Raw genomic sequence first — 14,306 nt, 5'->3', positions numbered from 1 at the left:
ATTTTAGTTTAGAGATAATATAATTTTTTAATAAATACCGTAAAATATATTTTTACCGCAATATTCTTATTTTATTGTGGCACTGGTTTATTTTTATAGGGCATCACTAGTCATGACCAACTGACAGACGTCAGAGACGCAGTCTCTCAACGACCGGACTACACAGAAACTATTGTCACTTTTATGAATTTAACACATAAAAGCTGTCTATTTATATGTGAAACTTTAGGGAATGTCTTGTATTTTAACCTAACCTTAAATATTATTTTTCAAAATTAAGAAAATAAGTTTGCATTTTAAATCAGCCCTAGATTTTCTATTAAGATAAAAAGAAACACGAACGCCCGTTAGTATATTAGACAAGGTACGGAAAGTTCTTTTCAAAAAATATTAACGCAAACATATTTTCTCACAACCGCATGCAATGTAATGCAACATAGTAATCATATTTTTTGCCATTTGTCAGTAACAGTTTTCCTAAGACAATTTTTCTTTCTGTATGTATAAACTATCGAATAACAAGAAAAATCGAATAATTCCGGTGCCACACACGCGAATACATTAGGAGATACTTCTGTCGAAACATTTCCTTCGTTTGACAACAGATAAAGAAATTTAGAAATAGTCATTAAAAACATTTGCACGAATATTTGCACTTGTGTGGCGCCGGTCTAAGGAGCAAAATAATATATGACGGTTCGAAAATTGCAAGTCACTACATTAAAGGGCTGTTTCTCTGTCGATGTCCATACATCGGTTCATTTCGTTTCATTCTTCTTCAGATTCTGTATCAGAATCAGGTATCGTGTTGAACCAATTCTCCCAGTTAGACGGATTGCCCATTGTGGTTCGACTACAGACAAAACAGTACGATAAATAAGCACGCCATAAATAATTACGAGAAAATTCATAATTATAAGGATATACATATAAATTTATATAGAGAATCGCTGCCGTGGCGGTGGCGGGGGGCGGCGGGTGTGGGTGTGTGCGGTACCTACCCGTGCCTGGTGACGGGCTGCGGCAGCGTGGCGGTGGCGGGGGGCGGCGCGGGCGGCGGGGGCGGCGGCGCTCAGAGTGCAGCGCGCGTGTGGGTGTGTGCGGTACCTACCCGTGCCTGGTGACGGGCTGCGGCAGCGTGGCGGTGGCGGGGGGCGGCGCGGGCGGCGGGGGCGGCGGCGCTCAGAGTGCAGCGCGCGTGTGGGTGTGTGCGGTACCTACCCGTGCCTGGTGACGGGCTGCGGCAGCGTGGCGGTGGCGGGGGGCGGCGCGGGCGGCGGGGGCGCGCGGCGCTGCAGCGTCTGCGTACCTCCCCACCCCGCACCCTCCGCTCCACCACCTTCCTCCCACCTGTAACAACGACGAGAGAACATTTTTATAGATTAAAGAATATCTATTTAAATTAATTAAAATTGAATCAGTTGTAATTATGTACATATTTATTTTGTGTAGGGGGTGGTCTCCGAACTACTGATTCATTTTTAAATCACTGATCGCGAATAAATAGTTAAATAGTTTTTAAAACTCAATAATTAAATCAACGAAAAAAAAATCCAGCCAAGTGAAACCTGGAGGAACATCTTAGTTCAATTTTCGATATGCATCGCTGTAAATATATAGACAGATAACGTACGTTGAATTGTTATTGGTAGAGTGGCAGTTCTCGCACTCGCTGCGGTAGTCGTCCGCGTCCTCTGCGCGTGCGCTGCTCTCGTAGCTGCACACGCACGAAGGCTGACGGTACAGTGTAATATTTCATATACGACTTCCTACTATACTCCAAACTCTCGACATCCGTTTAAAGCTTAACGCCAATCGAACTTAACAAGTTTTCTATAAATATTTTGTAAATACTCATAAATAATAAAATTCGGCTTCGATGACCTAAGTAATTATATCGACTACGGATGAACTACACAATGACGTACACTGATATCTCATTTAAATTTGGGCAGAATATTGTATAATAATAATGTTTTATTTACTAATATAAAAGTGAGCACTTGTGACGTTGTGACGTTACCTTGTCTACGGTGAGAGGCAGAGTGGGGGGCGCCTCGGGCTGCTTACTCTTCGCGTCCTGTTCGTCGCTGTGCGCGCGCGGCCTGCCCGCGGCGCGCCCCGACGCCTGGCTCCTGAACGAACACGTTACATGCCGTCAGCGAGGGCGCAATGGGAGCGTACCTTGAGTTACAACTACCTGTCTACACGCGTCTCATCGGTGGATGGATGAATGGATACATTTTAAACTTACAACTTGGCAATATATAATGGAAGCTGCTTTCCGATGCTTAACGATGGTAGTATTTAAATGGTTTATAGAGTAGTCTTCAATTTCAAAAAGTGATAGCTGTCGTGAGTGTATTCATATTCCCAAGTGAATATTCGTCATACTCACGCGTCGTCGGACTCTGCCGCGAGAGTGTGCACGGAGTGCGGCACGAGGGGGGCGTGCGCCGCGAGGGGGGCGTGCGGAGCAAGGGGCGCGTGCGGCGCGAGGGGCGCGTGCGGCGCGAGGGGCGCGTGCGGCGCGAGGGGCGCGTGCGGCGCGAGGGGCCCGTGGGCGGCGAGGGGCGCGTCGGGCGCGGACGCGATGTTGAGGTTGCGCGGCACGCTGCGGCCCGAGTGCACGCGCTCGATGCGCTCGCCGGGCCGGTGGAAGGAGCGCCGCACCTCGCCCGCCAGCGAGCGGTCCGCGCGCGAGAAGCCCATCGCCTCCAGCGTCGACGTGTCCACCGCCGTCGAGATGCGCGGGATCGTTCGGTGCCTGCGCAGCATGTCAAACGATGACCTCGAGCACCCTATTCGCCGGTAGTGGGAGGGCTAATATTGCGATTTAATGTTTGCTCGAACTCTAAAGAATACGACAAAATGTAGACGCTCGGCGTGACAATACATTAGGGCGCGCGACTAATCGGGGAGTCGGAGGATCGGGGAGTCCGCCGCCGACGTATAGCATCACTCACAGGGCGGCGTGCGTGGCGTAGAAGCCGGGCACGTTGTGCGGGCGCTCGTGGTCGTCGCGCGGCACGCTGAGTCGCGCGCTGATGGCGCCCAGCGAGCCCGTCAGCCGGGCGCCGCCCCCCACTGCGCCCACTGATAGTATTACTACATATGTAAACGCTTTAAACACTCGTATGTGTATGGTTCGAGAAAACAAAGCGGCCGATAACCACCAAGTTATTCATTAAAATATACGTACTGTTTGGAGCCAAGGGATGAGGAATATTAGACACGTCTCTCACTTCCGGCGGATGTACGGATTGCAGAAGAGGAGCGTTGTAGCAGTTTTGAGTATTCGCAATCTGCAACCATTGGCACATGTTTTACAAGATCTATTTTTGCAGTTGAATCATGATGTGTGTTCGATGGATATTGCGTCGATTAGAATTAAGAGGCGGTCGTATGTTAACGTAGATGGTAATGACTACCATGATAAATTTAAAATCAAGATCTAATATTTAAATATATTCGAAACTTTAAATTCATTGATTATTCTCATTGTATCAAGTACAGGAGTAAAAAAGACAAAAAAATTACGTCAAAATCAGATCGAATTGACGTGATACCGTCGCTCAAGATCTTAAATTATCTTTTATGGTCAATATGGATAAGCGAAAAAAATCGTTTTGAACGTCAGCGAAGTTTTTATTAGAACATTGGAAGTAAAATCAAAGGGAATATAAATGGTTAAGTGGAATAGAATCGTAGTAAAAATGAAGATACGGTAATCAAGAACTGTTTCCAGTGCATAATTATATAGCAGAGCTACTAGCAAATCGCATCGCATATGTAAAACTAAGGTATTTTATGTGTTAAACCAACAAACATGAATTGATCGTGCTCTAGTTAAAAGTAGGTTCAGTGTGGCGAGTGTCACTGGAGGGCGAGGCTGACTGACCTGCGCGACGGGGCGCGGCAGGTTGTAGGCGTGCGACGCGCACACGTCGTCGGCCGCGTACGTGCGGTGGAACGACGGCTCCGTGCCCACTCTGACGACCGAGCGACTTCATTTGTGTAATGAACACTTTTTAATTACTTACTACTTAAAATATAGACCATGATATACTGACTGCCTTCATTGAAAAAGCTTCGTAATTCATTGTAAGACTTTGCTTTTTTTTAAAAAACGAATACTATTAATGCTCCAAATTAATTAAGGAATTACTAATATTCCTATTTACCCCTCCTTTTAAGCTCATCACTTGGGTTAGGAGTGACGACAATAGCCCAAGGGGTCAGGATCGACCTTGCTACTTTTTACATCGCTAGGCGGCTCGTGAACCGTCCCGCTATTGACGCATTGTAATCATAACTTATCCCTTGGAGTGGGAATAGCAATTGATCGTTTTTCTGTTAGCCTGTAGTGTCTTAGGAAACACTTAGGAATGTTGAGCCTTCCTCTTATCTCAATTTAAACGTTTCAAATGACCATCCCATCGGACTCCTAGTCCGGTAAGGTCCTTACCTCACCGGCACACATGGTGTGTTTGATGACTCACTTGTGCGTTGTCATTTCGTTATCAAATGCCATCACATATCTGTGATACTTTAGTCGGTATAGATACTGACAGAGCAGCACATTATTAGACACACACACTATTAGACAAAGCCCTTGTCTTCTTTTAATATGAAGTTCTTATCTATCACGATTCGTCACTGTTAGTCGATAGATTTAAAGGTGGCAAAATATCCACAGTGGCTTATGACTACATACGACCTCGCAATGTTTTCCTTTACGTTGGAACCCGACGTGAATTAGAATCATAGATCAATGTGTTCTATTCACTGAGATATGTCGGCAATACTTAAATAATATTTTCTAAAAACTTCGAAAAATTAAAGCATTTTTCAATTTAAGCATTTCGATTGTATATGCATTTCAATGCTAATGTGACAACAAATTCTACAAATATTAATTAAAAATATGTGTAACCTCATAGGATCAGAACGGCACTGTGCCATGGCCTCCTCGTAAGGCGGCGGCGCCTCGCCCCGCGGCAGGTAGTTAGAAGGAGGCTTCCACGCTCCCATCGGCGCCGTCTCGCAGCTCCCGCCCATGTAGCCCATACTGCCGCTTATATAACTGAAATCATAAAACGTTTTTACGTGTACCTACTACATTTTTACACCTATTTTAATTTTTTTAATGATTAGTGTCAATATTTTCAATGTCTATCTTACCCAATACTCGTCAGACTCCTCTGATCTTCCGTGTGCGGTGGTCGACGTCGTTTCTGTTTTCTAACTCTGTAGACAACTAAGGCTACAGTGAGCAGGACTATTGCCGCTGCTCCTCCAGCCGCTACTCGGACATTAGCCTCAGCACCCTCGGCGGGTTTTACTACATCGTCGAGACAAATAAACTCGCAGCACGTAGTACCCACACGAAATGAACGACAATCCTGCAATTATTTATATATTATAATTAACTGACGTACAAAATATACGTAAATATTTTTTATATTAACTTATTTATCCACCTAAAAAGTAGTCCTAATAACAGGTATTTTTTATAAGTTATTACTTATTTTGCAAAATGTTTAAGAAATAACGTTCACGGCATAGCGAAGCGGAAGCTATAGATACAACATAGATATTATTATTAATTTTAATTTATATTCGCCATTTCACATAGTGTTGTTGACATACATTTTTGCGCGATATTATTTTATCGATATTATCTAGGCTGAGAAATGTTTATGATTCACATTAAAACTATTAATATAAGTTATTCGTGTAATTAACTAACACAAATTATACACAAATGTGACATATTGACAGCTGTATCTATCAATATGTACTTTATATAAAAAAAATCAATATGAATAAAAACTATCGACTTCAACTGTCAATATTTAATCAAAACCTACATTTTTGTAAAAAATACGTAATTAAAAAAAATTACTTACCTGGGGAGGTGAACACAGAACAGCTTTACACACTTTTGGCACGCCATTATCACAAATACATAACGTGCATGTATCAGGGCCTGGAACATAGTGCATCCCATTTGTAATGAGCCTTCCCCTTAAATCGGTGCATTCTCCTTGTGCTGCAACACCTACAACACCCAAATGTCATTATAATACTCAATAGCAATTGTATTATTGATACATATAATTATTTCTTTTCACTTACTATAAAAGTGTAAGGTCGATAGACACAACACTGCTTTATTAAACATTTTGTTTTTACACTGACACAAATTTAACGTCAGCTCTAAGTCCACATTTTTAGGGCTTTAGGACTTCTGTCCTATTTATTTTAAATCGATAGTCGTTCGCTGACCGTGGGAAATCTTTACAAAAGATAGGGACAGACAGAAAATTGATCATGCGTCTTAAGCCAAGGTGGTACAAGTAGGTACTAAAGGCCTTTCGTAAAGTAATATTTAGTCCTGCTTTCTGACACACGGTGGCGCTAAAACTGATAAGCTTTATTAACTTATTGCTTAACTTTACAAAGTACTAGATATCAATACTAATAGTTAAAATAATGTTTAGTTCCATTGTTCGTTTATTAATTTTCTTAGGTATTTTACTTTCAACAAAAATTACGAAGTTTGCGCTATGATCAATACGTCAGTCGTCAACAGGGTACACAACTCTCGACGCTAAGTTTATGTCACGAACGACGTTATGTATTGAAAGTTGCTATTATATTATCCAATTTATACATATGTAATAATAATAGTAACATTAATGAATATAATAAAATATCAGCTACTTTAAGACTTGAAAAAGCAAACAATTTTAAACAGATGAATCATAGAAAAACGTGCCTATTATAAATATTTATTTAAATAACTAAAATTATACATCTAAATTGGTAAGTTCTTACAAATATCTCTGCTGTTAGTCATCAGTCAGTAGAGGGTTATTTGTTTTTAGTCTTTAGTGAAAATGATTGTTCATTCTTCGTATTCTGAATATCGTGTCTAAGGCTTGGTACAGATCGGCGTATTGCCTTCGTAACACATCAGACAACATTATTATTTTAGAACAAGAACCCTGTATGATTTTTATTAAATCAATGTCTTGTTGCCCGTTTTCGTCTCCATCGGAATCCTAACTCTAAGCCAAAATGTATTTAAAGATGAACATACTTAAATTATATGTATATGTCATATCACATATGTCATCTGTCAAATACAACTAAGCGCAATTTTAACGTTTTGAACATCATTATTGCTATAATTTATAATCGTTCCATTTTTCATATTTATTTGTATAAATATTTCCTAATACTGTTTTTAATAATTACAAGGCGGAAGTAAATTACTGTCAGTTATATGAAGAAACGTATAGAAGAATGTACTAATTGTTAGATAATTATAAAATATGGCTGGTTTTGGCGATTACAGTGGTTATAATCGGCCATACGGATTAGATCCTAATAGGGAGACTAATGATATATATGACACCCGTTACCAACAAATTTACGGCTACCATACCCCCTTAACTGAAGAATATCAAGGTCCGCCCTTGGTAATGGACGATGCTCCAGATGAAGGTAAGTTTAATAATTTAACACATTTTTCTAAGTTTCGTAATTAACATTTTAATACTGAAAGATGAACTTGTTTCAAAAGTACATCAGTACAGTTTAGTCTAAAAAGCTTTTAAGATTGTAACTTATAAATTTAAATTATTAAGAGTCATAGAACAAGTCATAGAAAATATTTTCTTTCAGAAAACAATGCCTATGTAACTACAGCCATAAGTGTCGCAAGTCTTGTAACTGAAAATTTATTAAGTCATCCATTTATTGTGCTTAGAAGACAATGTCAGGTTTGTTTACTCATTATTATCTAATTTTATTTATATAATTTAGCCTAAACAAACTTGGAATCCCTAAAATTAAATCTCACATATGTAAATAATAATATTTTAAAATAATACTACAATAAAGCTGAGACTTCTATAACTGATTACAATTAGGTACACAACAGCTTGAGGAACTACCATATTGTGCCATACACTCTTCTACCGGTTGTGGTAAGATTGCATAGAAGGCAAGACTTCACCACACTGTGGAAAGGAATTGGCTCCACATGCATTGTGAAAGGTCTTAATTTGGCTGTTGAAGATGTAATGTCGAAGGGAACAGGATGGCCAAAGTTGGTATCTTACAATCTTATATACCTCTGCTTATATTTATGAATTTTAAGAATTTTATAAAAATATCTATTCTTCTTTCTATCTATAATTCTTAAGAAATATATATTTACATACACAGAAATCTTCTCAAACATGTCTGTACTTTTTTATGATTTTGATTGAATTAATAATGTAAATCTTAAAGTAATGTAAATATAATAAAATAATATAAGTAAATATTTATTATTACCAATTACAGGGAAATTGGAAAGTGCAGCTCAGTTTTACAATTTCTACAACATTTGACTTTGAAATGGTAACAAATAATAATTATTTGTTTTAATTGTATTTGACATCCTTACATACTGTGTATTAAATTTCTAACATTATTTCAGTATAAGTATAGCAATAGTCACTCCTTTCTATTCTGCTAGTCTAGTAGAGACAGTGCAAAGTGATATTGCAAGTGATAAACCTGCTTTATTGGATGTATTCAGAGAAGGTTTTGTGCGGATTCTGGAATGGGGAACTCCGAGTCGTGGCAGAATGTTACCCATATGGGCTATTGTATTGCCGACAGTCTCTCTTGGCATTTCAAAATATTTTGCTCAGTGAGTAATTCGATCTATTATTCTATTTAAATTGGTCACAATAATTTATATTAATTTTTTTATTTTCATTTTCAGTATTTTATTAAGAAGTGTAACAGTAAGAATCTTACGCTTCCAACAGAGACACAAACATGAATTGAATGATTCATATAATGTCAATTATACTAAGAATGCACAAAATCCTCTAATAGAAGATATGAATTTAAAGGCCAATATTTTCTCCTTTATAACCATGGAAATCCTATTCTACCCAGTTGAGACTATCATACACAGACTACATATACAGGTATGCTATTAAAGATAAACCATCATAATTATTTTTTAATTACTGATAGAACTTATCGATTGTCTATTACTGCTAATAAATCAAAAACACTTTTGGGTTTTAAAAGAATTATGAGTAATAAATAGTAAAAAAATGCTTTTAAAAGAATTATGAGTAATAAAAGCTGCAATGTGTGAATCAAATTTTAACATTGTTTTTAGGGAACAAGAACAATAATAGACAACTTAGATACAGGAACATCTGTGACACCTATCCTAACAGGTTACCAAGGGTTTATGGATTGCTACAACACAACCATCGCCAAAGAGGGCTTGGGTGGCCTGTACAAAGGTTTTGGTGCCCTAGTGCTACAGCTTGCTGCACATTTAGCTATAATAAAACTAACAACATTGGTAGTATCAGAAATGTCTAATCTCCTTAAACCAGCTAGCACCCCAACTAATTCAGAGGATTCTGTTCATTCACAACAAAAGTATTTGTTTAATTGATTTAAGGCTAGCTATGAGCAGCAAATTGTTTGTATGCCCTGATATACAAATGTAACTCATTAAATCTACATTGTACTAGTAAATTGAGTTTACTTTTTTATTGTTTTAAATAGTTGTGATTATATTTTTTTATCTTAAGGTAGATCAAAGATATCAATAGATAAAAGTTTTTTTTAAGTTTGTTGCTTAGATTTAAGAAAAATGGCTAAGTTCTAATTTATCTGTTGAAATGAAAATAAAACACATAATATTTATTTTATATTATTTCTACAATTAAACCTACCCTTACTACAACAAATCAATGTGACAAAACGTGTCGGCCTTTTAAGAACCTTCTCATGATATTTCTTCGACCATTTGGAGTTGACATTCTAGCATTCCAGCCATGGCGACGAACTCTTCTCACTTCGTTTGGACGTGGAAAATAACATCTTACCTTAGTTCTAATAAGTGATAACAAGGGATTTTCGGGTTTTACTAAACTGGTAGTTGGTGAAACGTGTGCGAATGATTGTAAAGTTTGGCTCACGCATCTGAAAATCAGGAATGAACATCAATAAAAAAATATATTGTTCATAAAATTTCCTATTGTTAATACACACTTTAACGGTTGTAGAACAGCTGTCATAAATTTAGACATGCTTATTGCTTATAATATGTTTACTAAGATTAATAAAACATTAAACTAACTCCTATAAGGTTACAAAACCCCATCTGATAATTTTGACATTACATTGTCATCTGTAATTCTGTACAATTTGAAAACTTGTCTATGGTTCATCTTAGACTAGCACTACACGTTATTAAAACTTTATTATTATTTTTTTTATGTTAGAGGTGGCAAACAAGCAAGAGGCTCACCTGATGGAAATTGACTACCACCGCCCATGGACATCTGCAACACCGGGGGGCTTGCAGATGCGTTGCCGTCCTTTCAGGCCTTTTGGCGATATTTTATTTATCAATAAATTTCTTACTTATATTAAATACATAACTTACTTTAAATTAAACGTATTTTTAAATAATGTGCAAAAATTATCACAAGTCTCAATTATCAATGTTCCAGAATACTATGCCTTACTAAATGCAAATGTAGTTTGTTCTAATATTTTACACGTGTAGAGGCGGATTTTTTTATGTTGTTTTGAAAAGAACGCACCTCATATACCAATGTCGATATGAAATTGAATATGGCGGACAAAAATAACAAGGGCGCTAAAAGATTATTTTCGTTATTTAATATAATTTCAGTTCAGTGATTAGAAACTATTATCACTAGTGATATTCAGAAATTTGTTTAATCTTAGCAGTAAACATTATTTGTAAGTAATTAAAATGGGATTTAGTCATTTTATATCTAGTAGTTGTTTTATTTTTTAATGCGTCGAGGTTGATATATGAACTTCTATGTTAAATACAGTTTTCTTTAACATTTTTAGATTCAATATGTCGGCAGTTAGAGTAAATATAGAAATCGGACATGAAGCTTCATTGAAATCTAAGAAAACCTCTGAAGGCTTCACTCATGATTGGGAAATTTTCGTACGCGGTCAAGAAGGCGCTGAGATAAGTCATTTTGTCGAAAAAGTAGTTTTTAAACTACATGAAACTTTTCAAAAACCAAGACGAGGTACCCAATTTAAACTTTTATACAACTATATCTCTAGTTAAAACTAAAATAATTTACTAATAACACCTAACTCATTTACTTTGTTAAAGTAAACAAGCTGAAATAGGATTTTTTTTATGATACTATATTCTTTTAATTGATAAAAATCAATTGTCAATACTTGAATGGTTTGTTAACATGTAGATAATATTTGTTTAATTGCAGTTTTTCACTGAAATAGTATTTACTAATATATCGAAGATTAAAAATTAAGTTGATAAGACATTGTATAATTTTTTTTTCAGTTGTAAAAGAACCTCCTTTTTCTATTAAAGAATCTGGCTATGCAGGATTTAATCTTCCAATTGAACTATATTTAAAAAATAAAGACGAACCTAAGAAAATTACTTTTATCTATGACTTAACACTACAGCATGGTGGATTTTTAAAAGATAGATATATATTTGAAAATCCTAATGAAGAGTTTAAGAGAAGACTTTTAAAAGGCGGTGGAATGATTGTTGACAAAAATGCATTTTATACAAATCCTGACCAAGAGAGTAGAAGTAGGGATTCATTTACCGATGAAAAGCCACAACTTGTCAGTAAACCTAAGCTATCATCAGATAATAACAAGAAACATAAAACAAAAGAGTACAAAGAAGAACCTAAAACTAGCAGTTTTGAAAATTTATTTGGCCCCCTTATTAGGAAACCACCTAAAGTGTCTCCAGATCCTAAAAAACTTGAGAAAAATTTGACATCAGCAAAATCAGACAAAAAAGATAAAGAACGATCAAGTTCTGATAAGAAAACAAAACATGAACACAAAGAAGCAAAATCCGATAAACTTAACATGAAAGAAGAGAAACAAAAAGTAGAAAAATCTAAAAACCATAGCAGAGAACAAGAAAGAATTAAAGAGAAAGCCTCTAAAAGACAAAGTGAAAGGCCACCTTCTCCTGAACCACCAAAGAAAAAATGTCCTACTCCAAACAGAAAAGTTCCGAGTCCTTTACCTAGATCTAGTAGTGCATCTAGTATGAAAGAAGAATATAAACCAACAAAGCATATTTCTGAAAACTTTGAACAAAAGAAAACAAAATCTGATGAAAGAATACCCGAAATTAAAATAGAAAAAGATACAAAAGAGAAAAAGAAAAAAGAAAAGAAGAGCCATGATAGAGATAAAGAAAGAAAAGAAAAGAAAGATCATAAGAAGGAAAGTCACAAAAACAAAGATTCTCCAAAAGAGCCATTGAAAGAATTAGTAAAAGAAGTACCAAAAACTAGAGAAATAGTAAAAGAAAAAGAAATAGTTAAAAATTCTCCTGTAAAAGAAAAACTATTAAAACCAGAAAAAACTAAAGAAAACCTACGAAAATCTCCTCAACTAGATATTCCTGAACGTCATGAAAATCACAAATCTAAAGATAAAGGTGAACCTGAAAGGAAACATAAGCACAAGAAAAAAGATAAAAAAAGAGATGAATCTAAAGAAAAGCACAAAGAATCTAGCAAAGATAGAAAACAAAAACATGATAAAGTTCGTGAAATAGCAATTGAAAAACCTGAAGTTATAGAACTCAGAGAAACTCCAATACAAAAAGAGCGGGCTCTTCCTGAGCCAGCTTCCCCTATATCTATAGATACTGCATCTCAATGTAGTTCTAAAAGTGGTCTTAATAAAGGTATTCTTATTGGAACAGAAGATATAAACAGCAGCCATTCAGATTCCGAAGGTTCTATGATAGCAGATGAAGAAGATATGAAAGTAAAAATAGTAAATCCATCACCAAAGCATGTCAAACGCGAACCTTCTCCAGAACCTGAACCGGAGCCTGAACCGGAGCCAGAGCCAGAACCTGAGCCTGAGCCTGAAATTGAACCAGAACCTGAGCGTATAGTTGAAGTACCTCCAGTACAACCTAAAGAAAAGTCCAAAAAACATAAGGACAAATCTAAAAGAGAAGAAAAGCGACGAAAAAGAAAAGCTGCTGTGGAAGAAGATGCAGAAAACAGAAAAATTGCTAAGGCTGCTGATTCAGGACCCTCTAATAATGAAACTGAACATGGAGAAAGCAGTGGCTCTTTATCAATAGAGACCAAAGTGCAAGACAATGGAGTGTCAAGTAGTTTGGGTGAAGATGCAGAGCCAGGAGATTTATCACCAGACTACATGGTACAATTGAGAGGCTTGCAGCAACGCATAATGACAATTAAGAACAATGAAGATCTTGAAAGGGTTGTGAATCTCATAGCAGAGACTGGAAGGTATGAAGTAACCACTCAAACATTTGATTTTGATCTATGTTTATTAGACCGTTCAACAGTGCAGCAATTGATACAGCTTGTGGGTTGCTAGCCATCAAAAATGGACCTTATAAGGGCAAATGTAAATATATGGCTTTGTATGCGATAAGACAGTTGTACAATATGAAGTATCATCTACCTTGAGTGTGAGGTAGATCATTTTATGATTATTTTGCTCTTTTGAAAACTAAAATTGCTATTAAATAAAGTGCATTTGCATGTAGAGCTATCTGTAAGCATAAGAAATAATCTCAAATGTCTACTATTAACTATTTTATGTTCTTATATTTTAATGGAGTTGTAAGTGCAATATTGTATAGGTTACATAAAGTTATAAGACTGTTAAAAGATTGTTAAAGGTGTTGTATATTTTGTACATTATATTGTATTGATTTATTATAATGTAAGTTAATTACTCAAGAGTTTTTAATTAACCTCCCCAAGTCAATGGGACTGAGAGAGATTGTTAATGATTTGTATATATCACACTGGTTGTAAACTTTTGCACCATAAATACTTTTTACAAGGTAATGATACTTACAAGTTACATTGCACATCTTATAAACCTTTTAGTTTTTTTTTACTTATTGGCTTTATAATTTTTTTTTAAAGATTGTTATTAATATCGCAATAGTGAAAATGTAGGTAATACGACTTTTAAATCATTTTTATGTAGACTTAATTTAAATTTGTGCTCATTTTTTCAGTTATTTTTAACGTGAGCCATTGTAAATTATGTTTTGTTATGTAACTTATTTTTTTTTTAATTTATCGCTTATTTTAGATATATATTTAAATAAAAATAGCATATATTAATATTTTTTGTTTCCAAACCCTCACATTTACATTTATAATCTTTGACCTGTAGTATGAACTGTGCCAATTTAACTTACAAAA

At 36.2% G+C, this 14,306-nt stretch overlaps 5 protein-coding genes across 7 annotated transcripts in view; 3 read left to right on the top strand and 2 right to left on the bottom strand.

Moving 5' to 3' along the window:
* LOC113398760 (polyubiquitin-A) overlaps positions 1–14,306 on the top strand; it is a 36,913-nt gene that overhangs the window by 4,021 nt on the left and 18,586 nt on the right. The window lies entirely within an intron of this gene.
* LOC113398658 (uncharacterized) lies at positions 116–6,605 on the bottom strand. 3 transcript variants are annotated; one of them, XM_026637511.2, is made up of 12 exons: positions 6,142–6,605; positions 5,913–6,064; positions 5,185–5,405; positions 4,937–5,086; positions 3,902–4,007; positions 3,203–3,305; positions 2,967–3,096; positions 2,399–2,767; positions 2,024–2,135; positions 1,634–1,734; positions 1,222–1,350; positions 116–853 (listed from the first exon to the last, which is right to left on the bottom strand). In XM_026637511.2, the coding sequence occupies exons 1-12, from the start codon at positions 6,185–6,187 to the stop codon at positions 769–771; spliced, it is 1,704 nt and encodes a 567-aa protein (XP_026493296.2). In that variant the 5' UTR covers positions 6,188–6,605; the 3' UTR covers positions 116–768. The 3 variants fall into 3 exon arrangements, with proteins under 3 accessions (XP_026493296.2, XP_026493298.2, XP_064072967.1); XM_026637513.2 differs by having other exon boundaries at positions 3,902–3,992; XM_064216897.1 differs by lacking the exon at positions 116–853 and having other exon boundaries at positions 1,634–1,717.
* LOC113398659 (mitochondrial outer membrane protein SLC25A46) lies at positions 7,146–9,746 on the top strand. Its single transcript, XM_026637514.2, has 7 exons — positions 7,146–7,515; positions 7,696–7,793; positions 7,944–8,122; positions 8,362–8,418; positions 8,498–8,713; positions 8,789–8,999; positions 9,200–9,746. Exons 1-7 carry the CDS (start codon positions 7,344–7,346, stop codon positions 9,485–9,487), a joined length of 1,221 nt encoding a protein of 406 aa, XP_026493299.1. The 5' UTR covers positions 7,146–7,343; the 3' UTR covers positions 9,488–9,746.
* Mrpl34 (mitochondrial ribosomal protein L34) lies at positions 9,733–10,651 on the bottom strand. Its single transcript, XM_064217003.1, has 2 exons — positions 10,647–10,651; positions 9,733–10,020 (listed from the first exon to the last, which is right to left on the bottom strand). Exons 1-2 carry the CDS (start codon positions 10,649–10,651, stop codon positions 9,786–9,788), a joined length of 240 nt encoding a protein of 79 aa, XP_064073073.1. The 3' UTR covers positions 9,733–9,785.
* Positions 10,617–13,824, top strand: LOC113398656 (protein AF-9). The gene is made up of 3 exons (XM_026637510.2): positions 10,617–10,809; positions 10,927–11,117; positions 11,402–13,824. The coding sequence occupies exons 2-3, from the start codon at positions 10,934–10,936 to the stop codon at positions 13,459–13,461; spliced, it is 2,244 nt and encodes a 747-aa protein (XP_026493295.1). The 5' UTR covers positions 10,617–10,809; positions 10,927–10,933; the 3' UTR covers positions 13,462–13,824.

Source organism: Vanessa tameamea, chromosome 14 (assembly GCF_037043105.1).
Source record: "Vanessa tameamea isolate UH-Manoa-2023 chromosome 14, ilVanTame1 primary haplotype, whole genome shotgun sequence".
Lineage (NCBI taxonomy): Eukaryota > Metazoa > Arthropoda > Insecta > Lepidoptera > Nymphalidae > Vanessa > Vanessa tameamea.
Note: the sequence above shows the minus strand (reverse complement) of the source record. Positions and strands in the feature narration are given on the sequence as shown.

What these genes read in the sequence shown, in the direction of transcription:
- LOC113398658 (XM_026637511.2), bottom strand. Translation starts at nt 6,187, where the DNA reads ATGTTTAATAAAGCAGTGTTGTGTCTATCGACCTTACACTTTTATA. An exon ending in ATCGACCTTACACTTTTATA is followed by an intron (nt 6,065 to 6,141) that starts GTAAGTGAAAAG and finishes TGGGTGTTGTAG; the next exon opens with GTGTTGCAGCACAAGGAGAA. An exon ending in TTCTGTGTTCACCTCCCCAG is followed by an intron (nt 5,406 to 5,912) that starts GTAAGTAATTTT and finishes AAATAATTGCAG; the next exon opens with GATTGTCGTTCATTTCGTGT.
- LOC113398659 (XM_026637514.2), top strand. Translation starts at nt 7,344, where the DNA reads ATGGCTGGTTTTGGCGATTACAGTGGTTATAATCGGCCATACGGATTA. An exon ending in CAACATTTGACTTTGAAATG is followed by an intron (nt 8,419 to 8,497) that starts GTAACAAATAAT and finishes ACATTATTTCAG; the next exon opens with TATAAGTATAGCAATAGTCA. An exon ending in TACACAGACTACATATACAG is followed by an intron (nt 9,000 to 9,199) that starts GTATGCTATTAA and finishes CATTGTTTTTAG; the next exon opens with GGAACAAGAACAATAATAGA.
- LOC113398656 (XM_026637510.2), top strand. Translation starts at nt 10,934, where the DNA reads ATGTCGGCAGTTAGAGTAAATATAGAAATCGGACATGAAGCTTCATTG. An exon ending in TTTTCAAAAACCAAGACGAG is followed by an intron (nt 11,118 to 11,401) that starts GTACCCAATTTA and finishes TTTTTTTTTCAG; the next exon opens with TTGTAAAAGAACCTCCTTTT.